Consider the following 27,127-nt stretch of genomic DNA (forward strand, 5'->3'; position numbering starts at 1 on the left):
TGGGATTTCTCCTCTTCTTCTTCTTCTTCTTTTTTTTTTTTTTTTTTTTTTTTTTACTGTGGTTTAACGTGGTGAGAAGAACAGGAATAGACTGAGCCATTCTGAAGCCAGATCTGATACTGAAAGCAGGTGCGGACCTGTCAGCCCCACAGCTGGTTGAGTTAACTCTATTAGACAGTGTTGGACAATTTTGTTGTCTGAAATAGAAACCAGTATGGCGGCGGCCGTCCACTTGCCAAATGGTGCCCCTGCTGGGCTGGTTCAGATCTGCCTTTCTTGTTGGTGCATCTGTTGGGTTTGGCGGCCAGCATGTTGGAAACTGGCAGAACGGCAACATTTTATTGTCTTCTTAGGTGTTTTTGCCCAGGAGAGAAATACTAAGATTTGAAGGATGATTTGGCATTTTGACCCTTAGTTTGACTTAAACTGGAAGAAATCAGTCTCTGATTTTATGCTCATACCAGAGAGGCATCGTCTTCTTGACCAAGAATGATTTTCTAGTTCTCTCAAAATCATAGATTCTCAGGATCTTCTCTTCTAAATTGTTTTCTCACACTCGATTCCAGTGCCTTCATGTAATGGATTTTGTTCTTTTCTGTCTGTTTTTTTTTCTTTTGAAATCAACCCCAAACTAAAAGAGCCTCTGTGGATGAAATACAATCTCTCTCCCAAAGGAAAAAAAACCCAAAAAGTAAAAAAACTCCCTCCCAAAGAAAAAATCCTCCTGAACTTCAAGCTCATCCTGATGTCATCTGCCTTGTCCATTTTAAGCAGGCTCAGAGCCTTTGAGGATCGAGTCAGAGAATGCAAAACGTGATCTCTTAGTTAAAGGAAAAAGCTAGATATATTAAAAAAAAAAGGACCTGGTACATCAAATAGCTCTTACTGAAGAATGTTTTGATGAGTGAAATGAAAATGAAGCACAGACTATAGTTCCTTTCCAAGATAGAAGGTCCAATCTCCAAACATGCAAACACTCTCTCAGTTGAAAGTATTAGCTGTATAGCGGCAGAATTGTGGAAGTATACAGTGGAATAACTTATGTTAAACACCCAGCACAACGCCGAGCACAGATTGAGCTCCCAATTTAAGGTTATCATTAATTGTTCCTGTGCAGAGGTAAAGATACTTGTTTTAATTACTTCTTTGAGATAAAACACGGGATTGCATAACTCATTGTAAGAGTGTTTATAAATTTTTACATAAAATTTTTTGGGATGGAATCTCATGCGGAAACCATTCTGAAAATTCCAGATGCTGTCTGGAGAGAGAAGAACTCACCAGCGTATTTCTGAGTGGAATGGAGCCCCATGTCTAAAGTGCACCTTATGAGGAATGGTTGAGGATCCCACCAAAGAGCCCTAGGGGCAGACTAAGAAATGTCTTCAGATTTTAAAGAATTGCTTTTTGGAAATAGCAGAATCCATCTCCTTTTCTTACAGTGGAGAGCTAGAACAAGCAGGTTGACATTCTAAGAAAATAATTCTGACTCACGGTAAGGAAGCCCTGGATAAATACTCTGAGCTGACTGTGAAAGGAACCCTTCTAGGAGGAGGGAGATGTCAGAGAGACTCTGGGAACCTCCCAGCAGATGGGCAGCTATCTGTCAGGAAGACTGGAAGAGTTTCACAGTGTGTGGTGGAGTAAGTGTGGAGGGAGATGCTTCTGTCAGTAGATAACACACCTTAAAACCCTTCCATGTGGAGACAGTCTGGGCGCATTTCACTCTCTGCCTTAGAACCCTCCACCCACTTTTGCTGATCAGCCATCACTATTACCGCCTTTAAACATGGAACTCAGTACACCTGTTCCTTGGCCCAGATCACTCCACTTTTAATTGTGCCCGTGAATACCAGCAGCAACTCCTGTTTGTTCTTCAGTGACTGCTCCAGGCTCTGCAGAAAGACCTTTGTATGCACTGCCCTTTAAATACTCAGGGCGGCCCTAAAAGATGCATCGTTCTCCTATCCCCATTATGCAGACTCAAAATCATGAAACTCAGAGAGGTTATAGATTATCTCAAAGATGCAGACTAATAAACAGCAACCTGACATACAAGCCAAGGACTCCAAATCCACAGCTTCTGTTCTCAACCACTCCTTGGTACTGTCCCCATTACTTTGAGAAATATAGTCATCACCATCACCCCATCACCAGCAGCAGCATCTCATCACCCCTACCACTATTACCACCACCACCACCATCTCCACCATCATTACCACCACCACCACAACTACCACCGTCATCACCACCAGCACCACCATCACCACACCATCACCACACCATCACCATTACCACCAGATCACTATCATCACCACCATCACCATCACCATTATCACCATCATCGCCACGTCACCATCACCATTGCCACCATCACCACAGCCACCATCATCACCACCATTACCATCCTCACCATCACCACCATCACCACCATCACCATCACTACCATCTCCATCACCACCACCACCATCACCATCAATATGGATAACAAACAATGTGCGATCACTGTGTGCCAGATGCTGTCCTGGGCACTTTACATATACTAGCTCTCTTAACTGTCACACTAACACTAGGAGGTGGTTTCTGTTATTAACCTCATTTTACAGTTGAGAAACTGAGACAGAGCATGGCTCTCCAGCATGCTGTCAATCACAGCACCTTAAGGTCTCCTACCCTTTTGAGGCTGCTTTTCTGTTATGTATAACTGAAAAGAACCAATAAAAGAGGGGAGGGATGGAAACCGTGGCTTCAATAAGTCACAGAGACTCTTCCAAGGTGTCGAAGACTTTCTCTCAAGCTTTATACCCAGCCTAGGAGGACTTCTGTACTTGGGGCAGTGACGGTCACCAGGTGGGTATCTTAGCTGACCTGTGCGTGTGCAGCTATGGTGTTGGCCCTTTCTCCAGGGAAGCAGACAAGATAGAGGCTCCTGTGTCTTCCAGAAAGGCTGCAGAAATGATGCATGGGTTCAAGGGTGAATCCAAAAAGCTCCCAGCCCCGTGATAAGTCTCACGGCCCAGTTTCAGACTCTTTATCATCATCTGTTGAATCAGCTCAGTGTCGACTCAGCCATCTACTCACTTCCTCCACGGCTTTTTTAAATGATTTTTATTGTGAAACAATGTACACAATATTTTCCATTTTAATCACTTAACACTATGTCATTCGGTGTCATTATGGACATTCACAGTGTTGTGCAACCATCACCACCATCTAGTTCCAGAACTTTCCTTACCTGAAATGATACCACTCTTAGTTATACACCCAAGAATTTGAAACAGTTATTTGGGTCAAAACTTGTCCATGAATGTTCCTGGAACCATTATGCACAATAACAAAATGTGTGAAAAACCCAAACATCCATCCAAGATGAATGGGCAGGCATAGTGTGGTGCCGCTCCACGGTGGACTGTCATTTACACATGAAGAGTGGGATACTGACTCCTGGGTCAACACAGCGGAACCCAGAAAATGCTGTGCTCAGGGGGAGAGGCAGGCACGGAATCTCCTGATTCCATTAATACAAAACATGTTTATTACTTATTGTCACATTTGTAAATCCTCTGTGATACTTTTCACATGGCATTTTTATATACAGTACCTTTTAGAGACATAAAATTCTACTCTAGTTTTGTCCTAAGCCATGATATCTATGAAACATGCTAATTTTTTTAGAGAGAAAGAGAAAGAAAACTTTTTAATATTTATTTATTTGATTTTTAATTTTTTTTTTCGCCGGACATGACATCTTTATTTTATTTTTATGTGGTGCTGAGGATCGAACCCAGCGCCCCGCGCATGCCAGGCAAGCACATTACCGCTTGAGCCACATCCCCAGCTCCAATATGCTAATTTTTATATGCTAATTCTGTTTTTCCCATGTACATGAAAATGATTTAAGTTAAAAAATAAAGCCCACCCATGGTGCCATCTCAATGCAGCTGGGTACCACCAAAGTAGTAGACTAAGCTGTCAGGAAAGCAGCCTCCTGGTTCCTCTTGGCACTCAGTCCCTTCTCCAGTGGGACCCATGCAGCCCCTTTCTGCACACTCTGGCTGTCCAATATGGCGGCCACCAGCCATATGTGGTGAATTAATTTGAACTTAATTAAATTTAAATCAGATTAAAAATTTACTTCTGCCCTCACGCCATCCACAGTTCAATTCCAACTGACCACAGGTGGCTCACGGCTGCTGTCCTGGACACCATAGAGGTCCTACAGCACGCTCACCGCGGACGTTCTGCTGGACTAATTCTGTCTCCAGTTGGTTTCCGTCCATCCTGTTTCGCTCGTGACGTTCTCTCCACCTCCCCTCCTGTGCTCAGGTCAGGTGTGCTCACTTCCCACCCGTGTCCTGGCTGACCATTCATCCCTGGGCCAGTTCTGAGGCTGACCTACTTTCCCCATGTCACCAGGGAGGGCCTGGTGCCAGCCAGCAGCATGGCGCCTCCCCTCTCTGCTCCCCTTCCTGTTTCTGCTCGCCAGCTCTGGCCTGCCTCCATCCTGCACTCTGCCCGCGCCCTCCGACGGAGGCCCTCCTCCCACCGAGCCCCGGCCGCTGCGTGGAAGGCCTGCCCTGCTCACGCTCCATCTTGTTCCGCTGTGGAGTGGAGGAGGCGCCTGTCCCTCCCCTCCGCCCTCTTTACCCTCTTTCTCCCCAGATTTTCCGTTGCCTCAAGGTCTCTCCCGTCTCTGTCTTCAGTTCCTTGTTTCTTCTCTTTTCCTGCTCCTTGCCTCACAATTATTTCTCTGTAGTTAAAAACTTAACCCTTCCAAGCTATTAGGAAGATAAGTAGGAAGAAGAGGAAAAGATCTAAGCTAAATCTGAAATCTGTAGTGAATGGAAAGCTGGATTCTCTTTATTCATTTACTCTGGTCTCCCTCACCTGTGTTCCAGTACCTCCAGTGGATGCTAGTGCTGAGTCCCATCTGTACGGTCACATACCCGGCATTTACGATAAAATTTAATGTATAACTTAGGCACAATAAGAGATTAATGGCAATAACTCATATTAAGATAGGGCAATTATAATGGTATGCTGTGATAAGTTATGTGAACGTGGTCTCTCTGTTTCAAAATATCTTATTATCAATACTCACTTCTCTTCCCTTTGTGATGATATGAGCTGATTCAGGGCCTACTTGATGAGCTGAGGTAAAGTGCAGGCAGCATGAATGACCCTCAGAAGGAGGATCTTCTGCCTTCAACGATTCTAGATAAGGAGTCATAATGATGTCGGGAGGGTAGTTTATACGGTTTGGATACGTTGGACAAGTGCATGGTTCACATCGGATGTGGTCCAGAGTGGGATGGCACAGAGTTCATCCCACCATTCAGTGCAGCTTAAAACTTACAGAATCTCTTTGGAATTCCCCACTTAATATTTTCTGACTGGTTGACCGTGGGTAACTGAAATCACAGAAATGTAAGCCATGGATAAGGAGGAAATACCACTGGGGGGTAAAACACCCTCACGGACCCCACGGTTGTTCTTCTGCTTATTAGGTGGTAAATGTATCATTTTCTTCCCCCAGAAGAGGGGGTGGCCTTAGTAATTAGGGGTGGCAATGTGAATACCGGGCAGTGACCAGGATTGCAAAGCTCAGGCTGTAGGGGGCTGATTTCCACATCAGAAGTCTGTGGCAGATGTAAAACGTTACTAGTGCTGGATTTACACAGGGCTGTGAGTTACACCGCAGGACTGGGCAGCTCTCTTCCGCTCCTGAGACCAGGGCACATTTAACTCTCTCCTGATGGCCTTCTCCCTGCTGCTGAGGATGCCGGCTCTGGCCAGATGAGAACCTGTTCCCGTTCATCCAGCAAATGGACTCCCACCGCCCACCATATGCCAGTCGCTGTGTGTGAGGGGCATGTGGCTCCCCTGGGGTTTCCCTCCATCGAGGCGGAGCTGTGGGCCAGGTGGGAAGGGGGTGCATGGGAGGAGGGCGGAGGTGGCGCCCCGTGTGGTCCTGTGGGAGACGGACTCGCTCAGGACTGAGGATCCCAGCGTGCTTCTGCTGAGGGAGAACGAGCTCGCATTGACTGGGGCTTGGTGATTTCATTTGATTTATTTTAATTTTCACTGCAGAAAAGCATTGATATTCTAACATAATATACAGGAAACCTGAGTGTTGGAGGGACTGTCCCTGGAGGGGTGGATTAAAAGGAATGGGGAGGAGCCCAGAGTATCTGACCACGGGGCAGAAATGGAGGAAGCCAGCCTTGCCAAAATGCCAAAGTATGGGGCTTAAGATGAGTGCGAGGGGGAGGCCTCGTGGGTCGGATCCCGGGCCTGCCCCGAGGTGGAGACGGGAACAGCCTCTTGAGCTGCAGCGGGAGGTGGGAAGGAAACAAAGGAACCAGAGGCGCACCCTGCCTTCCCTAGAGAAGGTCGACGTGTGGAGAGGCCAAGTGCAGCTGCGGCAGCTTTACTCAAAGCCTGGAGATCCAAAAGATCTTGGTTCAAGTCGCCACTCTGCCACTTAAACCAGCCAGGATTCATTTTGTTTTAAAGTGGCAGAAAGTCTGAAATATGTACATGGCTTAAATAAGATGGGCATTGAATTCTCTCCAGCTGGGGTCCAGGGCAGGTGCCGGGTCTTCTGCGGTTTCAGGGGCCCAGGCTTCTACCTGTGAGGACCACCTCAGCCAGTGGCTTCCGCTTTCATGGTCCAAAACAGCTACTTGTGCTCTAGCCATCACATCTGCATTGCAACCGGAAGGAGGAAGGAACAGAGATGGGCTTGCCCCTCTTTGTAAGTTGCTTTCTGTAAGTTACACATCTCATGTCTTCTGTCTTCCTACTCATGAGAAATTAGGGACAAGGTCGTGCCCCGCTCCCAGGGAGGCTGGCAACTGTGGGCTTGATCACTGAATGTTCTGTGCCCAACTAAGAACGGGGCTTTCTGTCACTAAGGCAGAGGAGGAGAGAGGAGATGGCTGGGCATCTGGAAGTCTGCGGTCCTCTGTGGGGCCTTTAACACATTAGGAGACCTTAGGAGCCTCTGTTCTCTCTGTAAAATGAGGAAATCCACACTTAATTCTTCAAGTGAGAATTCGGGTAACATGTGGAAAGAATCACGTGGCAGAGGCCAAAGAGCTGTAAGTCCCGGGTCTTTAGGTAGTGGCTCTCACTTTCCACATCCAGGGACATGGGCAAGACCCTGGGGCACCTGATCTAGGGACCAGGGTTCTAATTCCAATAACGTAATCACTTCCTGGTGCCTTTGTTTAGTTGATGAATAGAAATGGATTTTTCAAAATAGCACCGTATCAGGAGGCACAGTACAGTGAAGCTTCGGAAGAGGTGGGTCCTGGAGGCCCATTCGCCTGCCACCCCGTCCTGCCTCTCTGCCTTTGCGTGAGCTCTTTCCGTTGCTGGTGACCCGTGGGGCACAGGTAGTCACCTGCTTACCAGAGGGAGCAGCCACAACAAGACAGAGAACGGAGACTTTTGTCCCATGAAGTGCATTGGTCACTTGCCCTGGGCCAGACACTGGCGTGCGTTCCGTGCTGGACGTAGAGCTGCCGACCACAGGGACGAAGATTCCACTTGGTGGCTCCTACGTCCCAGTGTGGGGAGATCCGGGAAGTTCTTGGATAAGAGCAAACTTGAATTCAGTGTCACTGGATCCCTGTCATCTCATTGGGTTCACTTTTTTTGTGGGGGAAAAAGGCAAGAGCCCTGCGCATCTCTCCCTTTGGGACCCTGAGGTTTGGCCACAGGCACAGATGACCTGGTGAGCCACCAGCCTTGGTCCTCTTGTCACATTTTCTGCTCTCCTGCATTAGAAGCTCGTGAGTGAGCTGGTTCCATGATTCAGGCACCGTCCCTAGAGGCCATGGTGATGCGTTTGGCACTATTTAATAAAGTCACCAACACGACCTGGAGTCTCCAGATTCCTCCCAGAACCCCCCGCACAGGGAGAGCAGGATTTAGAGGTCACCTCGGGTGGCCGCTGAGCCTTCCTGTTCCGCCCAGAGTCAGGAAGACGCTAAACCAAACCAGTGTCTCCTCCAGTCTCCTCTTTGCCGCTGGCTCACTGGAAAGGAGTGTGGCTAGGACCCCTTGAGGCCTGTTGGTGATCCATTTGTTCGTTCATCAGCAAACACGTGGAGGTCTGACTGCAAGACACGCTCCCTGGCTGCCCTCGAGTTGCAGCGATCTCCACCTTCCTCGAGTTTCCCGGCTCGGCTCCTTCTCTAATATCCAGGCTTCCCCGGCCACGGCAAAAGCCTTGCTATTTATTAAATCGGCCAAAACAGAACTTGTGTTTGAGGAGGAAACAGTATTTGTCTCTCTGTCTTTTTAATGTATTTTCCTTGCTTTTCCTTGGTGCCATGGCTTCGGAGCCCGTTGGGGTGGCGCTGAGGGAGGCTGGGCGATGGGTGTCCCCTGTGGTTAGATCTCTGTGCTGACATCTGTGTCTGGGCTGTGCTGTTGGGGCCCTGCTCGTGGCTCAGGGGAGCAGGTCCCACCGATGAGCATGGGAGACGGAGCCCCGGGCGAGGGGGAGAGCGCCCAGGAGAGCTGGTTCAAGGCGCTGGGACACTGGGGGAGGGGCACTGAAAACTGGTGAAAGTAGAATGAAGTGGCTGGGAAGGGGAAGAAGGGGCCTTCCCAGGGCGGAGAGTGTGCTGGGATGTCCCCAGGGCCAGCCCAGGAGGGAGGAGTGGGTGCACGTGAGCCCCCAGGAAGGTGTCAGGCTGCAGGAGGGAGCTGGAGACTCCTGAAATGAGAACGTCTGGGGAACTGTGAAGAGGGTGAAGGAAGTCGTGACTGGGTTTAAAAAAGTGTGTAAGTTAAATGCCAAGTGAACAAAAGGGTGACACTCAAACCGCTGGAGGAGCCTAAGGGACAGTGCGATTCGGGAAATGGCCAGGCAGATGGAAAATCAGCTGAAGATGGAGACACACTGAGTGACGGTGGCATTCACCAAACAGTGAGAGAATCAAAGTCCAGAAGGACGCGTGGATGATAAATAGGTCCAGAGGACATTTCAGGTAATCAGATTCGGGAAGTCGAGGGGGACTGGCGACTGCAGGGCAGAGCCATGAAACAGAGATCTGGGGGAGGGGCTGTGCAGAGCTCAGGGCTCCCGCAGCCCCAGTGGCTGGCGGAAGGACGGGGGACCTGGAAAGGGCGTGCTGAGTAGCGGGGAGAGGCGGTTGCCTGGGAGGCCGGGTGGGAAACACCACAGGCTGGGGACAGTGACGGGGCCCAGGAACACATGCAGGCAGTCACAGTGTTCATAGACGACACCGTGTGCCAGGCGTCGATGTAGGCACTGTGCACCGTGAGTTAGGTCAAGTCACAGGGAAATGTCGAGCCTGTCCACAGGGTTTAACCTGGGGAGTGCCCAGGTGACGTGGTGCCCAGGTGACGGGCTGGAGGGTGGTCCGGGCCGTTCTCTTCCTCTGCTTCCCGACAGCTCAGCAGCACAGGAAACATGCTGCAGGCTTTGCCCTCCACACACGTTACTCGGCACCAGCTGGGCCCGGCTCCGCTCGCTGGACAGCACCTGCTCAGCAAGGTGCGTGGGGCCTCTGATGTCACCGGCCTGCAGTCTACTAGTTACAGACCAAAGGACAACTCAAGAACAGCGTGAAGATGCAGCAGGAGCCACACGCCACTTAAATGTTCTGCAGCACGTGAAAACATCAAAGAGGAGAAGATGAGATTGATTTTAATGTCTTTTAGGTAATCAACATGTCTGAACTATTTCAATGTGCGATCCATAAACACCTGATCATGGGGTCTTCTGTGTATCTTTTTTAATAGAAATTCTTCAAAACCCAGTGCATACTTTATACTTACTCTGTTTCTTGACTCAGACTAACCTCATTTCAGGCACTCAGTAGCCACACGTGATTGGTGCTACGTATTAGTGCCGGTTGAGAGGGAACTTAGTGGTGACAGTCCAGTTCCTTTTCAGGCACTATACAGAGAATATGGCCTGCCTGTCTTCCATTGTTGTTTCTGATCACTATCAACCAAGATGCACAAAATATGGTGCATGAAATGCAGTAGAGAAACGTTTATTTTAACCCCTAGACATCAGCCCCACCACCAGACTGTAAATGGAGAAAGAACCTTGCATGTAAGCACATCACATGCATTGACGTGTTTTCTGGATTAGTGTTGTGTGTGGCACTTCACCATAAGTGGATCACAAGGACCAGAAGCGAATCTTTGCAAAAAGCTCAGTCACCATCTATATTCTGCCAGTAGGGTTTCATGTATTTGTTGGAAATATTGAAGATGTAATCTGAAGCTGGAATTTCTGGTATTTCATCTGATTGCCAAAGCTAATGATCAGTTTTTGAGACATAAGCAAAACAGAGATGAGATTTTCCTATTTAACCCCACTGCCCAGCAGGTGTTAGTGGGGATCCAGCAACGTGGTATAGAATGCTATTTCTCTGGGTAAAAAATTTTGCTCTGGAGCAAGTTTTAAGTGGGAAGAAAGGCCAAGGAAATATGGATTGTCCTTCCTAGAAATTGGAAGGGGGAATTGAAGGTAATAGGTACTTGCTTCCTGCCAGCTTCGTAATGAAATTACTGTTCAGCAGAAATTTCTGTTAGAGTTTTTCTTTTTTCTTCCCAAGGGACTGGAGACTCCAAATAGATGAAAAGAGACAATATTAATGTTGAGTATATAGAGTCATTGGTCCAGAATATTGAATATTCAAGGAACTCCGAACCATCCGTAGCATAAGGGTTTCTATATAATTGTTTTAATGTAATCTGAAGAAGGCAGATTGAATCCAAATGATCACCCTGATAATTCCACCTGCTTTCACTGGGAAATGGAAGAAAAGGAATGAGTAGAGAAATAGAGATGGGAAATTAAAGACGGAGATTTAAGTCATTTAAATGGGTAAATCCAAAGAAAGACACTCACTGGTACATGCTGGCTTCTTGAGTTCAACAGTGACTGACTGACATTCAGTCCGTGCACATAACCTGCAAGTGGCTGTCCCCAGGGCCATCTGTCTATCAAAAATCAAAACATTTGCTCTCTGGTCTGCCTGTATTGGTCAGTTTTCATCATTATCACAAATAACCTGAGATAATCAACTTATGAAGAGCGAAGGTTTATTTCAGCTCACAGTTTTGAAGGTTCCAGTCCATGATTGGCAAGACCATGGCTTTCAGACGTGTGGTAGGAGCACATGGGAGAAAAATGGCACTTACTTTGTAGCCACAAAGTAAAAAAGAGAGAGGAAAGGACAGGGGTCCCCCTGCCCTCTTCCAAGGAGGCCCACAATGCTCTAATGGCCTCCCACTAACCACTGGGTCTTGAAGGTTCCGCCATCTTCCAGTAGCTCCACGCTGTAGACCAAGCCCTTGGGGAAGATTCAAGATGCAAACTACGGCATCTACCTTTTCCAAACAGATGACAACCTGGATCTCTCTAAACTTCTTGATCTTTGACTAAACCTTGTCAGTTTTTACCACATTCAGGGCATTAGGAAGATTCAACCTGAGTCCATCCACCCTGAAGTGTTAGACAGCAGACACCTGGCGAGAGAGCCCGATGGATTCAGTAAGAGGCACCTCCACGCATTGACCAGCCTGCCCGCGGATTTGGGGCAGAGCAGTGGAGAGTGACCAGGGGTGGTGTGTCCCCGAGTCGCTCGCCTGTCTGTGCTGCTCCCGGACCCTCTTTCCTGTCGGGGTCACTACGAGTGTCCTCTGTTCGTCTCTGTCTCCTTCAGACTTGCTCCTGAGCCTCCCCCCGGGTGACCTCAGCAGGGAGCGGCCCTCAGAGCTCTGATTCCTGCTTCTGTCTCCCGAGTCAGCTCCCAGGTTTCTGCCCCGCATTCTCCGCATCCTGAGGGCTCTGACCGGGCTGGACTCATGCCCCAGGAAGTCCCGGGTTCCCCCTTTGGCTCTTGTCTTTCCCTTCACCTGTCCATCCTCTCCTCGCTCTTACTCACCTCGTTCTGATCATTTCCACCTGCTTCCCAGTTCCAGCCCTGGAACCCCAGTAGCCTCGGCCACCTTTCCCTGTGCGCTCCCCACCTGGTGAACACCTCCATTTTTACACCTGCTCTCCGTGTGTGTGCGCAGTCATCTACGTCTCCCTCCCTACCCTGAAAACACATGGCCACTTTTGTGTTATTCTCTTAGGGAAGGTTTTGGCACAGGGTGTGGCATATGGTGGGCACTCACCCACGTCCCTTGGACGGGAGGATGGACGAGCGTGTTGATGAGTGTACTGATGGACAGGAGGATGGGTGGACGTGTCAACAATGGACACACGCACGGATGAGGGGATGGGACTTCCAGTGTCGACCTGTCAGGATCCTCAGCCACCGGCATTAACTGGGCCACTGTTGTATGCCACACAATGTGACAAGGCCAAAAATAACCAAGAGGAATGGAACTAAAATGTCAACCTGAAGAATAAAAACAGTCTAATCCAGGTCTCAGTTAGCTACTGAGAAAGCTGCAGACACTGAGGAATTTGACCAAAGTTCAGTTTTTCTCTACGCCCCAGTCCAAGAACTTCAGTGACGGAACCAAAAGTCATCCCGCTAAGTGACGTGAGCCAGGCTCGGAGAGTTGAGGGTGAGATGTTCTCTCTCTTATGGGGGAGCTACGGGGCGGGGGTAAGAGAGGAACATGGTCTCACAGAAATAGAAGGGAGGCTACGAGCAGAGGAAGGGGATCGAGAGGGAGGGAGAAGGGAGGCCGCGGGGAAGTTCTAGGGGACCGAATCTCCCAGATCATGCCGTGTCCGTGTGAATATACCATGGTGAACCCTGCACTGATTAAAGTGGTAACTGAAGGGAGATCAACAGAGCGAGCAGATCAGGGAGGGAAAGGAAGGTCCTGGGGAACGAGGCGGGTCAACTGGGCGCAGGGGTTCCCCCATGAGGTCTGATGGTCATGCACCAGTTAAACAGAAGGGCTCCGTTTAGCACATCCCGGGCCCGCGCCCAGCCGAGAAGCATGAGGGAGGAAGACACAGCACCTTTTCCGTCGCGTTGACGATGGCTGTGTTGGGCCACTCACTGAAGTGCTGGCCGTCTCTCCCGGTGCCGGGTGGCTGCGCACTTCTGCCTCTCCTGGTGGTGACCCTGGTGCACCACTCCGCCAGGAGGTCTTCACTCAGGGCCCCGTGGCCTTCCCACAAAACCCGGATGCATCACAAGGTCCCGGGGGACCCGCTGTGCCCGACCCGTCCCCGTGCACACAGTGTGACCGTGGGTCCTCCTCCTGGCGGGTGTCACTGCCGTGGAGGGTGCTGGGCCTAGCTGACTCTGCTCATCGGAGGCTCTCTCCTTCCCCCACCTTTCCCCTTCGAGGTCCCCAGGTTGAGACAGGCTCCTGCTCTGTGACTGTGCAGTCTCTCTCCCTCCCTCACCAGGGCACCAGTGGCGTCTTAGCTCTGGCCACCGTTCGTGCGTCCCCGTCCTTGACTGTCCGCACGTGCGGTCAGAGGGCCGAGGCTCCGTGTTGTCTATTTCTGTGTCCACAGACTCGCTCAGACAGACCGCAAACAGTTGTTAGTCAAGGAAGGGTCAGAGGAAGCTCGGCGCGTGCAGCAGAACTGGGCTGCTGTGCTCCGTCCAGGAGAGCAGCGCGTCCTTCTCTGTCAGTGAAAGGACTTGGTTGTGCAGAACTGAGAGAGTAGAAGACCCGCGAAAGGAAGTGGGACACACCCTGACCCTCCCGTCCGTGGACGAGCACCGTCTCCGTCCCTTGTTCTGCGTTTCCCCATGTCCTGGGCTTGTCGCTGACACATGGCTCTTCATGACCCAGAGGACCCCCTGAGTGGACACACCGTGCGTCCGTCTCCCCGTCCACTCACCTTGTCCTTGGAGGCCTGATCCCCCCCGTGGGATGCGGCCAGGCTCTGTGCGCGGGGCAGACCACAGGTGAACAAGGGCCCCGGGCCAGTCCCTCTCTGCGCTCGCTGTCCTCCTTGGTCTGTGTTTACTTCTTTAGCTGCTTCTGGTGCGAAGAGGATGTGAAGCAAGAGAAAGCCGTGGCCCCGAGACAGGGCTTCCCCCTGGGGCAGTGATGCCGTGCCCACTGGGGTCTGCCCCGTGGCCACCGCGTGTTTTCCTGGATGTTTGAACCTCACATTTTCCACAAGCTGCAGGGAGGAAGCGTGGACGCGTGGCTGCCCCAGATTCTGGGAGAAGAGCCCTAACTTGGTGGCCCATCAGAGGCAGCCTGACCTGAGGAGCGGGAGGGGACAAGTGTCAGAGGGCACCCGGACGTCACCTGTGCTGAACAACTTGCTGCATGGACGTTACGTGGGGAGGGGCTAGGAGCCATCGATCCCCTGCCCCGTCCCCCCGCCTCGCTCAGTGTGGAACCCTGACGGCTGACGCCCCGCGGGGTCCAGGGTGCCCACTGCTCCCGTTCTCCCTGTTCCTCCTCCTCTCCTCTCTTTGGCCACCACCAGTGTCGGGCCACCACTGCTTTCACCTCGATGACAAGAGCAACCTCTCCCCACTCCAGCCCTCCTCCAACCTGTCCTCCACGGCCTTCCTGATCTGAGAACAGATGACAAGGTCAACCCCTCAGAACCGGGCGATGGCTTCTCCTTGTTGAAGACAAAGACGAAACGTCAGGTGGCCCATGCGGCTCACCCTGCCAGCCCCCACTCGTCTTCCCACCTCACTTCATGCTGCATTTCCCTGTCTCTTTCCGCTTCCGTCTGGGGGCTCTCTGGGTCCTCACCACAGGCCCTCGGCACGTGCTGTCCCTTTGCCTGCCTGGGTCCTTCTTTACCTAGCCAGCCGACCTGACCATCCCACTCCCCTGACGTGGCCTTCTTTCTGTGGTAGCACTTGTCCTAAGTCTGTGATTCATGAAGTGACACCTGTCCCTTCCCCAAGACTAGAGAGGTCATGAAGTTGGGGTCACGTTTGTTTCCTTAGTTATCCCCATCACCGTGGGGTGGAGCAGGTGCTCAGTGAGAACTTGCTGAGTGAATGATCAATGCTGAGGTCTCATGGCTCGGAGGTTGGCCACCTGTGGTTCAGGAGTGACAGGTTCCTTCAGGAGCTTCCTAAAGCGTGACAGATACGTCCGCAGATCCTCCCGAGAGGTCACTGGACCCAGATCTGTGGATCTGCCGGTCAAGAACATTCCACTCCGTGAGCTAAACGGTCAATCGTCGATGCCTATACAGGGTGGGGATTCTGGTGACCACCGTGCCTGGTCGGTGGGCAGTGCCTGCCGGGCCCCCTCCTTCCACGGACGGAGCCCTCAGGGGATGCATGGTGGCCGTGGTGCTGTGCTGCACGTGGTGTCCACTCATTTGTCTGACACCTGTTTAATCTTTTTCTAAATTTTGTCTTTCTCTCTTCCTCCATCTAGATTTATGGTCAATGTGACGTGGGACGGCAAAGACTTGTCCTTCACGGAGGAGGGCTATCAGGTGCACCCCAGGCTGGTGGTGATCGTGCTGAACAAAGACCGAGAGTGGGAGAAGGTGAGCAAGTCCGCGGGCTGGACGCGGGGAGCAGAAGGCACGGGGGCCTGCGCCGCGTTGCGTCTCCTGGGGCTGCTCCAGCCTCCACCCCCAAGCCAGGGTGGCCGATTGAGGGTGCCGTCGGAACGCTTTCCTGGTGTGCAGTGCTCTGTGGGTTCGGACCTCAGCTCCCCCAGAAGCAGTCCTGGGAGGATCTGGGATGATGAAGAGAGTCGGCTTTGGTCTGCGCCCGGGCAGCCGCGAGGGTTGAGTGCCCAGCAGCGACCACACCCCTCTGCCTGAATCTTCTAAATGGGCCCCATTTGCCGTATGGCTGAACACCCTGCATTTCCATTTACTTGGTCTTTTGCTTTAAGTAAACTAATTTTCCAAAACCCGAATCTATCACTTTGGTAAATCACATGCAGAGAAGGACTTTAGGATTCTCGTAGAGCACATTTTCAAGTACGTACGTATTCACTTTGAAAACCGTGAAAAAAATCAGTGTGCAAAGAAAAAAAAAATCCCGCCGTACCTTACACAGGCCATGTCCTGAGTCAGAGAGCAGAGACTTCCCCGGGGACCTACAGATGACCTTGTGTGTGCCCCCCAGCAGTCAGCTCTCAATGAGTCACCACAGTTTCCCGCTGAGAATGGAGTGAGAGGGACCAGGAAGGCAGCCTGGGGGGTGGTCTGCCCCTCCCTGACCAGCAGTTCCTGACCCCTGAGCCCTGCGCCCCTCAGGAGGGAGCTGCCCTTCCCAGTCGGTGGGGGAAGGGGCAGTGCTGGGGACTGACGGGAGGGGGGGGGGAATGCCGCACAGACTGGAGCACGGCCCCGAGACCAGAACAGACCCTCGAGTCTGGGGAAGGAAAGGAGCTGGGGGGAGTCTGATGCTGTGTCCCCAGCTACAAAACACGCGGGTTCCCAAGGACATGGGGAGGCTCAGCCAAGTGGGCTCCACCTTGGAGCATGAGACAGACCTCAGTGTAGTCAGAGGCACGGAGAAGATGCGGGTGCACCACCCAGAACAGAAATCAGTGACAAAGAGAGAGAACTCCCCAAGTGAGGGATCACTCTACGTTTCTAAAGAATGTTGAGGTCAAAAAGAAATAAGAAAGGCATGGGGAGGTGTTTTGAATAGAATAATCACAAAACCCCACTCATCAGACCTGAAGAATACAGTCGAAGAGGAGCTGAGGGAAACCCTTGGCTTTCAACGGGACGGTAAGAAAGGGGGACGGAAAGTCGTCGACTGAAGCTTCTGTGTTAAAGAGCTGGAAAAAGAGGAGCAAAGTCGGCCCAGATGAAGGAGAAGGGGAATAATCAGTGAAAATCAACAGAGTAGAACACCAGCTCCTGAAGGCAATCAGCAAAAGGCCAGGTCTTGAAAAATCATTGACTTATGATTCCTAGCACTAGGGTTGCACAAAAGAGAGAAAAGTGCAGATAACTAGTTTTAAGACCCAAGAGCGAGCCCTGAGCAACTTAGCAAGACTCTGTCTCAAAATGAAATGTTACAAGGGCTGCAGTGTGGCTCAGTGGTTCAGCGCCAATGAGCTCGATGCCTGGTACAGAAAAAGCAAACCAACCCCAAACCACACTCACACTCACCCACACACGCACATACATGCACACATGCACACACACTCACACACTCACTCACCCACACACGCACATACATGCACACATATACACACTCACGCACACACACACTCTCACACTCACCCACACACGCACATACATGCACACATATACACACTCACGCACACACTCACTCACACTCACCCACACACGCACATACATGCACACATATACACACTCACGCACACACTCACTCACACTCACCCACACACGCACATACATGCACACACACGCACACACACACACCCACACACGCACATACATGCACACATATACACATGCACACACACTCACCCACACACGCACATACATGCACACATATACACACTCACGCACACACGCACACACACACACCCACACACGCACATACATGCACACATATACACACGCACACACACTCACACACTCACTCACCCACACACGCACATACATGCACACATATGCACACTCACGCACACACACACTCTCACACTCACCCACACACGCACATACATGCACACATATACACACTCACGCACACACTCACTCACTCACCCACACACGCACATACATGCACACATATACACACTCACGCACACACTCACTCACACTCACCCACACACGCACATACATGCACACATACACACACACTCACACCCACACACGCACATACATGCACACATATACACATGCACACACACTCACCCACACACGCACATACATGCACACATATACACACTCACGCACACACACACACACACACTCACCCACACACGCACATACATGCACACATATACACACTCACGCACACACACTCACACTCACCCACACACGCACATACATGCACACATATACACACGCACACACACTCACCCACACACGCACATACATGCACACATATACACACTCACGCACACACGCACACACACACTCACACCCACACACGCACATACATGCACACATATACACACTCACGCACACACACTCACACTCACCCACACACGCACATACATGCACACATATACACACGCACACACACTCACCCACACACGCACATACATGCACACATATACACACTCACGCACACACGCACACACACACTCACACCCACACACGCACATACATGCACACATATACACACTCACGCACACACACTCACACTCACCCACACACGCACATACATGCACACATATACACACTCACGCACACACACTCACACTCACCCACACACACACATACATGCACACATATACACACTCACGCACACACACACTCACCCACACACGCAATACATGCACACATATACACACTCACGCACACACACTCACACTCACCCCCACACGCACATACATGCACACATATACACACTCACGCACACACACACTCACCCACACACGCACATACATGCACACATATACACACTCACGCACACACACACTCACCCACACACGCAATACATGCACACATATACACACTCACGCACACACACTCACACTCACCCCCACACGCACATACATGCACACATATACACACTCACGCACACACACTCACACTCACCCACACACGCAATACATGCACACATATACACACTCACGCACACACACTCACACTCACCCCCACACGCACATACATGCACACATATACACACTCACGCACACACACACTCACCCACACACGCACATACATGCACACATATACACACTCACGCACACACACTCACCCACACACGCACATACATGCACACATATACACACTCACGCACACACACTCACACACTCACACTCACCCACACATGCACATACATGCACACATATACACACTCACGCACACACACACACACACTCACACACGAGGATATCACCACAGAAAATCACAGATGTTATAAAAACGTTATGCCAGCAAATTTGACAATGTCAATAAGATGGGCAAATACCTTGAAGAAACATGATTTTTAGAAACTGAAATGATAAGAAACCATTTGAATGGCTCTGTATTTGCTAAAGAGATTGAATCTATATCTAAAAACTTTACCATTTGGATATGATAAAAGAAAAACTTCTGGCCCAGTGGGCTTAACTTGACTTTGATCAAACACTTAAAAAAAGAAGTAACACCAAAGTACACAAAGCTTTTCAGTATGTTACTGATCACAATTCAGCCATATATTTTAAAAAGGATAATTCATCATGGATAAGTGAGGTTATTTTAGGAATGCAGTATTGCTGTAGCATTAAATAATCAATGTGACTTACCATATTAACTGAATAAAGGAGAAAATTATATGGTTATTTCAATAGATGCAGAAAACACACTTGACAAAATTATGTGGTCTTCTCATTAGATACAGAAAATGCATTTGACAAAATCCAATAGGTGTTCATGATAAATAAGATTCCTTAATTTAATAATAGGTATCTGTGAAAATGCTATAGAGAATATCTTATTTAATGGTGATGCAATAATGAAAATAGATTCACAAATGTACATTCAGATTATTTTTGATGAATGGTTATGAGAAAAAAGGAAAAGAAAGGCTTTTTAATAAATGGTATTGGGTCAATTGAATATCCACATGGAAAGAGAAAATCAACCTTAGCTCACCACTCATACTATAAAAATATACAAAAATTTACTTGAAATGAATTGCAGACTTGAATGTGAAAACTAAAATACAAATTTTCTAGAAGATGGGAAGATTTTTTTTGTGTGATCTGAGAGGATCACACATTTCTTAAACAGAATGCAAGAAAACATTAGACATGTAATAAAAATCATAAACTATACTCTATCAAAATTAAAAAAACTCTGTCCATGTAAAGACAGTTTTAGAAAATGAGAAAGGCAAGTTACAAATTAGAAGAAAATATTGGCAATATATATAAGTTACAAAAGACTTATAACCTGAATATGTAAAGAACTCCAACAAATCAATAATCAAAAGAGAAAGAGATCGACTTAGTCACCTCCCCAAAGACATTGCTCAAATGGCTAATAAATTCGTGAAGACATGATGAACCTCTTGGTCATTGGGGACATGCAAATGGAAACCACAGTGGGACGTGACTTCATATCCATCGAGTGGCTCTAAATCAAAAAGATGCACAGTATCAAGTTTAAGGGAGGGTGTGAAGCCACTGAATCTCAGGCCTCGCTGGTGGGAATATAGAGTCACAACCACTGGAAATGGGCTGTGTTTTTGTGAAGTGAAACATTCATAAACCTGTGATCCAGTAATTCCATTCCTGGTTATTAATACCAAAGAAATCAAGCATATGTCCCCAGTGTTCCGTTTGTCCAAGAATGCTCAGTGCAACTTATTCTGAACAGGAAAACACCAGAAGCGACTCAAGCGTCCATTTGTAAGGAAATGGATAAATGAATAATGAATGGCATTTTAATAAAATGGACTGCAACTCATTCACAAAAAGGGATGAGTCACTAGTAGGATGGTGCTGTGGGTGAACCTCAGAACCCTTACATTGAACAGAGACAGACAGACCCAGAGGTCATGTGTAGGATTCCAGCTACATAAAGTTCAAGTAGGGGCAAGTCTTGCCTCTGGGGTCAGATGTGAGAAGATCTTCCATGGGGAGAGCCACGGTCAAGACGGGGACCCAGAATTTTCCAGAGTGGTGCCAACACTTCCCGTCTTGCACACGTGTCAACATGCTTACAGCGATGGCACAGGATCTGCTCCATTAGTTGCATGTAGTTATTTTTTTCATGCCACCAATTGGGATCCTCAGCACAACTAGCTAACAGCTCCCCGCCCCACCGAGGGCTCACATTTAATTCCCCACACGAACACCCGTCGTAATAACAGTAGGTATGGGGAATCCATCACCACTTGCGGGTTTCCCTAGGAGAATCGCCAAGACCCTGGCTGAAACGTGGTCCCTCACTGTCCACTCGACAGCTGTTCATTGGTGCCGCTGTGGGCAGGCTCTGTTCTTGTGCTCTGCTTGGTCGTCAGGAGGAGGAGGTGGAATACGGATCCTCAGGCTTTCCTAGTAGCTTCATCCCAAGACTCCTGAGACGTGGAGTTGGACTACAGTCGTGACCCGCACCTTTTCTCCCTGAGGGACTGCCTCCACTGCCTGTCACCTGTGTGTGAGGGCGAGGCTCCCTGCGGTGTGTCCCCACACGCACCCCCTCCTGCCTCTGGGCCTCCTCCTCCTGCATCGCTGACCCCCTGGATCTTTGTCATCCTGCCCAGGACATTCTGGAGGCTAGACTCTGTCAGGGGATGGTCTTCGTCCTCCAGGAGCCTGGGTTTGGGGCTGGCGTGGAGGGTGTTGTTCTTCCCTTCCTTGGGATCCCCCGCCCGCCCGCCCACCTGTGTGCACGGGCTCCTCGACCCTCTGGGAACCGGAGCCCTCTGTCTCCTGGGTCTCTGGTGCTGTCCCAGGTCCCTGCCTTTCCTCGTCCTGGTTCTCTTCCCCCTCACTGGCTTTTCCTTAGGTTACAGAAGATGATCAGGCTTTCCTGCTCTGTGTGGAGGAGTTGGGGTGTCTTCATCCAGGGACGTCCTCCTCCCTGGTGGGGTCTGACCACCCACCAAGCTCAGGCTCGGCTCACACCTGGGAGTTGCGTGGTGTCTGGGACCTGCTCACTGTCAGCAAGCAGTGTGCCAGGCCCCTGCAGTGCAGCAAGAGGCTGGACGACGGAAAGCTGTCCTGGGTAAAGTCCATTTTGGATGCAAGAAAGATGCCCCTGGGTGTTTTGTGTGCCCCCCGTCCTTCCTGTTGGAACCCAGCCATCTCCCAGAGAATGCACGAGGGGGCTGCTGCCCACTTGAGCTTGATTCTGAGCTCTCATTCCAAACGCCTCCTGTCACTGGCCTGTGCTCTCGGCACACAGGGGATCGGGGGCTTCAGAGATGACTCCCCGCGCTTCTGTTGCTAAGGAAGAAGCAGCCGGGAGCAGATAAATACAGTCATGTCATCCTCAGGCTGCCCCCAGGACTGCACGTTGGCACAGCAGGTTGGCAGGGGGAGGGACGGCCCAGGAGGGAGCTGTTGTCTGGCACTCCGAGGCGCTTTCTTTTCATCGCTGAGGTCACCCTGTGGCGCCACTGGAAGCAGAAGCATGAAATGAGGGTGTCCTGGCAAACATGTCAGGCCCTCAGAGCGGCATTTGCTTTTGCAGGGTCTCTGTGTGGGGCTGCTGTGGATTAGGCCGAGCTGTGCCCAGTCCCCTGAGCTGCAGATGCAGAACACAGAGCTGAAAGGCTTTCTCTTGCAAAGCAGGAGTCCGCGCCTTGGCCTCTCCTTTTATTTATTTATGCTCCCCTTGGTCCAAGGCTTCCCAGAGAGGGTTCAAATTAATCCCTGCATGCAAGCCGAGGAGCAGTCAGGCCAGGAAGACCACAACCCACGGTGGTACCGACTCCAGGACCACGATCTCCCAGGTACTGGAGCTCTGTGAGGCTGTGGCGAAGCCCCCATCTGCTCAGGTAGCTCAGAACCAAGCCAGCCCTGGTACAATGCCACGTGTGTCCGACTGGCTGTCTCTGGTCACAGGACGTGGTGGGGGGTGAATTTGACCTGATCAATTGGGACAGGTCCTCATGAGGGTGGGGACATGGCGTTGGGGCTTCTCGGGTGAACTGGCATTCAGCAGGCTGAGCCGCTTTCTTAACTACCCCTCTAAGATGCCTTGAGAGCAGTCTGTCTACTAGGGTACTGTTGCGATCATTTTAAATGAAAATATGGACGTGTGCAGATACACACCTGTGTACACATCTAGACTCGTGGCTTAAATTAATTTTTAAAAAGAGTACATCGAAAATTGTCTATATTTATGGCCTACAGCGTGAGGTTTTGGTGATGCGTACATTGTAGAAGGGCTGACTTGAGCTGATTAACATGTCCCAGACTGGCTCTGAAAGGGATAAATATATTGAGAGAGATATTTAAAGAAAGACATTTAAAGCTGGTTTGAAGTTTGACTTCAAATATAAATAGGACAAAAACATATAATATTAAAGAAAAACAAGTGTTGCATTCCCTAGAGAAGATCTAGTTAAAGATGACGATGACACTCCAGAGGACAGAGGTGACCGCTCTCCATCTCCCTGGAGGGAATGTCCTGCGCCCTTCGCTCTGGGGGGCCGGCTTCCCTCTTCATCCCCTGACTCTGCATTCTCATTAAGCCCCTAGTTCAGTGGCCAAGGCAGAGCCCTCCGTCCAGCGGAGCCCTGGCTCCTGGTCCCCAGAGTTGCCCCAGGACACCCCCCGGCACACACGCTCCATGACCCACCGGTGCTCGACCTTATTGGCTCCGAGGCCAAGCTCGCCCTCCACCTCCCCACGTTGGCCTGTTCCTCTGTGCCCCGGCATGGGACACTTTGCTCCTGCCCTCCCCAGGTCCCCCAAGACTCATATCCACTGTCGTCTCCTGTCCGACTCCCTGATGATTCTGTCCTCTTGAACATTCCTCTCTTTGCCAGGGACACCTGCCTTCTCCATGACCCCACCTCTGGGCAGCCCAAGGAGGGTGGGTCTTTTCCACTTCATGTCTAGGACCTGTCCCAGTTGATCAGGTCAGACAGGGCCCAGAGGAACACCCGACTCTGAAGGGTGTCAGCAGGTGCTTTGGAATCGCCTGAGTGCGTGTCCCTCTTGGCTTGGGTAGAAGTTTCATGAGGAGAAGTGTTTCTTCTCTTTCCTGGGCCCTACCACAAGGCGCGCACCATGGCCCCTCTCTGCAGTCTGCAGCGAGGGACCTCACTCTACATTTATCAGGAGCTGCTCTGTACCAAGGACTGCAGGAGAATTTTCCATTCAGGATCTCACTTAGTAGTTGTTTCTAAACCCATCTACAGTAGGTTTTCTGCCTCAGACCTGGAAACTCAAGTTCAGAGAGGCCAGGGACCTGCTCAAGAGTCCCCAGCTGATGGGACAGAAACGAGACGTGAGGGCAGGTCTGCCTGACCCAAAGCCTGTGCTCCTCCTCCCTACGTCACACCGCAGAGCCAGGGGGGAGGATTTTGGAGGGGAAGTTACGGGGTTTCTCCTCCTACCCTGAGAATGCCATCTGCTGTTTTCCCCTGGGTGCAGTAGATCGGGCTCAAACCCAGCTAAGTGGAACTTGGGGTGCAAACATCTATCACAGTTTATAGGCTTTGTACTCTCTGCTCTAGAGGAGTTGCATGTTCCAGTTAGGCTCATGAAGGAACGGGGTGCACCCTGTCTCTCAAGTCCTTGTATGATGAAGTAGGTTCTGTTAGAGAGATCCTGGTATAGACGAGGTGAAGGACATCTTACAAAAGCCAAGATCCCTCTCTTCAGTCTGTAGTTCTGACTGTGGCACATCATGGCATTATCATATTCAGTGAGGCATGGTGATGCATAGTGAGTCATGATTCTAAATTTTTTAATTGGTACATAATAATTGTACATAGGCATGGGGGGGCACTGTGATGTTTCAATATGTGTGTGCAGTGTGCAATGATCAGATAATTACATATCCATCGCCTACAACATACATAATTTCTTTTGGTTGGGGACATTCAAAATCCCCTCTAGTAGTCATTTTGAGATGCACAATTAATGGTTGTCACAACCCTAGGTACCCTACTGTGCTGGAGACCATTAGAAGTCACTTTTCTCTGCAAATGCACCCCGTATCTGTTAACCGTCTCTCTACTCCCCAGCCTCTGGTAGCGTGATGTGATTGGTAATTACAGACGGCTTCAGCCCTTCAACGTCACTGTGTTTTGACTCTCCCTCCTGTGCCCTCTTCCACCATCACCACCACATTTAACCTGGACTGGCCCCGGAGCTCATGGGAATGAGCAGGTTTTCAGCGTGTGTTTGCCTGTGCGTGGACGTGACGTTGGCAGCCTAAGAAAAGGTTCAAGCTGCCAGAGGACTGAAGGAGTTGGGCAAACGTGGGGTTTGGCTCCCCTTTGGCCCCCGCCAATTTCATGGATGATTGGGTAAGAGAAATCCTGGAGGAGAAATTTAATCAGAGGATGTCAGTAAATGGCAATCGACAACTCAGTCCTGGGGACTGACCCGAACTGAAGTGTGCCGATAACGCACCCCTCAGGCACCCCGAAACCCACCACAGCTTGCTCTGCGCAGGACGACGCAGCCCCCAGGGAGCCCCACGTTCCGACTGTGGCCTTCTGGGTGTGCGTCAGTCCTCTCTTCACCTTTCGCCCTCTGTATTTGATACCAGGGGCTCAATAAATACTTGTAGAGTGGCTAGGAAATGAGTGGAAAGACTTTCCCCAGGAACTACCCCAAAGGCAGGCACACCTGGGGGTCTTCATCTCACAAGCGTGGCTGCTTGGGCTGCCTGGGCTCGCGCGTGCTGGCTGCAGGGGGCCGGGCCCCGCCTCAGACCTAGGGAACCCAAATCTGCAGTTTCGTGAGCTCCACGGGGTGCCGGATGCTTGGTGAAGATGCGGGACGACTGCTCTGGGCACAGAGGGAGACGTCTTCTTCCTTTGGAATGATGTGGTGCTTGGCCACGACGGACGTTTGAGAAACAGGAGGGAAGAGAAAAGAAGGGAATTGAAGTTGCTGCTCTCGAGCAAACTCTGGTAAATGGAGAGTTGTGGGTTGGGCCAAGTGAAGTGCTACCATAGACAGCACTTGTGCAGCTGTGGTTCGGTGCCCGCCCCTTAGTTTATCTCCAATAAATATCAAGTTAATAAATGATCTTTTTGCTTAGATCTTCCCCCCATAAACAGAAACAACTGAATTTGGGGTGTATTACCCTGACTTATTCCCATTTACTGGAGCAAAGGCTGTTCCCTGGGTTGCAAAACAGAGACACTTAGCGTTTGAGAGCCTTGGAGCTCCACGGGGCACCAGGGGGGACCCCTAACTCCAGGGCAGCCTGGGCGTGCTGCGAAGGGGTTCTGAGAAGACTCCAGGGCATCTGGAGGAGACCTGCTAGGGCAGGAGGATTAAGGGCATCTATACCCGGGACTTCTCTCTCGGAGGTCTGGGGGATAAGCAAGGTCTGGACAGTCCTTCCATGCAGCAGGAACATCCCAGTCACAGTCCTGAGGCCGGGTGCTCAGGGCCCCTGGGGAAGAGATTGTGACAGAAAGAATTCCAAGGATGGCCCCGGTGACCCTGGCCTTCTCTGAGCCCCTCCTGGGGATGCAGGTGAGATGGTGATTATAATGAGCCTCCACTCCTGGGCTTCTGTTGTGCACAGAGCAAAAGGGAATTTTCAGATGACACTGAATTACTCAAAAGGGAGGGTGTTAGGGTGGATCCCACCCAAACCCAGTGAGGGTGGGGGATCTTCTAGAGCTGGTAGAAGGGAGATTTGACACATGAGAAGGGTTTGCTGAGTTCCAGATTCAGGATGGACGAGCTGCACAACAGGAAGGCAGGGGACCCCAGGTGCTGAGAGCACCCCCGGCCAACAAGGAAGCCAGGACCTCAGTCCTACAGCCTCAAGGAACTGAACTCGGCCAACAGCCAAGTGAGTCTGGGAGTGGGTTCTTCCCAGATGCTCCAGAGAAGCCCTCAGGGAACCGAGCTGAGCCTCCCTCAGCTACTGAGCCACAGGACTGTGATGCTGTTCCAAGTGGCAAGTTCAAGGTCATCTGCTGGGCAGCAATAGGAAACGAATACACGTTGCTCAGAAGGGGAGGAAGGACCAGGCTTGCTGGAGCCCGCAGACCACGGACTTTATTCTGTAGTCTCTGGTGGTCCTGGTGGAGAGCTTGAGGTCAGACAGCAACACAGATACCTGTACTAACACTTGTGCAGCACTTTCAATGTGCCGTGAAACTTCAGGCCGGCATGAGACACTACGTCCCCTCTTTTACAGAAGTAGAGAAAGAGGCCCCCAGAAATTCAATAACTTGCCCAGAGTCTCAGAGCTCGTAATCTGCAAAGGCAGAGCGTCGAACCTCAATAGCCGGAACCTAAGTCCTACTGCTTCTTTAAATGAAAATGGTGGTGAGCCTGCATCTTCGGAGAATGTTCTAAGGGGCTATTTAAAGAGAATGAAGGTGTGAGAAAGAAGATATTCTGAAAGATGCAGGGCTGAATGGGGAATTAGGTTGTCAATTAAAAAAAAAACTTT

General features: G+C 50.5%; 1 protein-coding gene across 3 annotated transcripts in view; it reads left to right on the plus strand.

Annotated features, from left to right (window-relative positions):
* GRIN2A (glutamate ionotropic receptor NMDA type subunit 2A) overlaps positions 1-27,127 on the plus strand; it is a 327,406-nt gene that overhangs the window by 206,874 nt on the left and 93,405 nt on the right. For all 3 annotated transcript variants that reach the window (XM_081297655.1, XM_081297656.1, XM_081297657.1), the window contains exon 3: positions 15,349-15,463. In XM_081297655.1, the coding sequence (XP_081153781.1) occupies positions 15,349-15,463 (115 nt within the window). The remainder of the gene's footprint in view (positions 1-15,348; positions 15,464-27,127) is intronic.

This window comes from Spermophilus citellus, assembly GCF_964194105.1.
Source record: "Spermophilus citellus genome assembly, chromosome: 6".
Taxonomy (NCBI): Eukaryota; Metazoa; Chordata; class Mammalia; order Rodentia; family Sciuridae; genus Spermophilus; species Spermophilus citellus.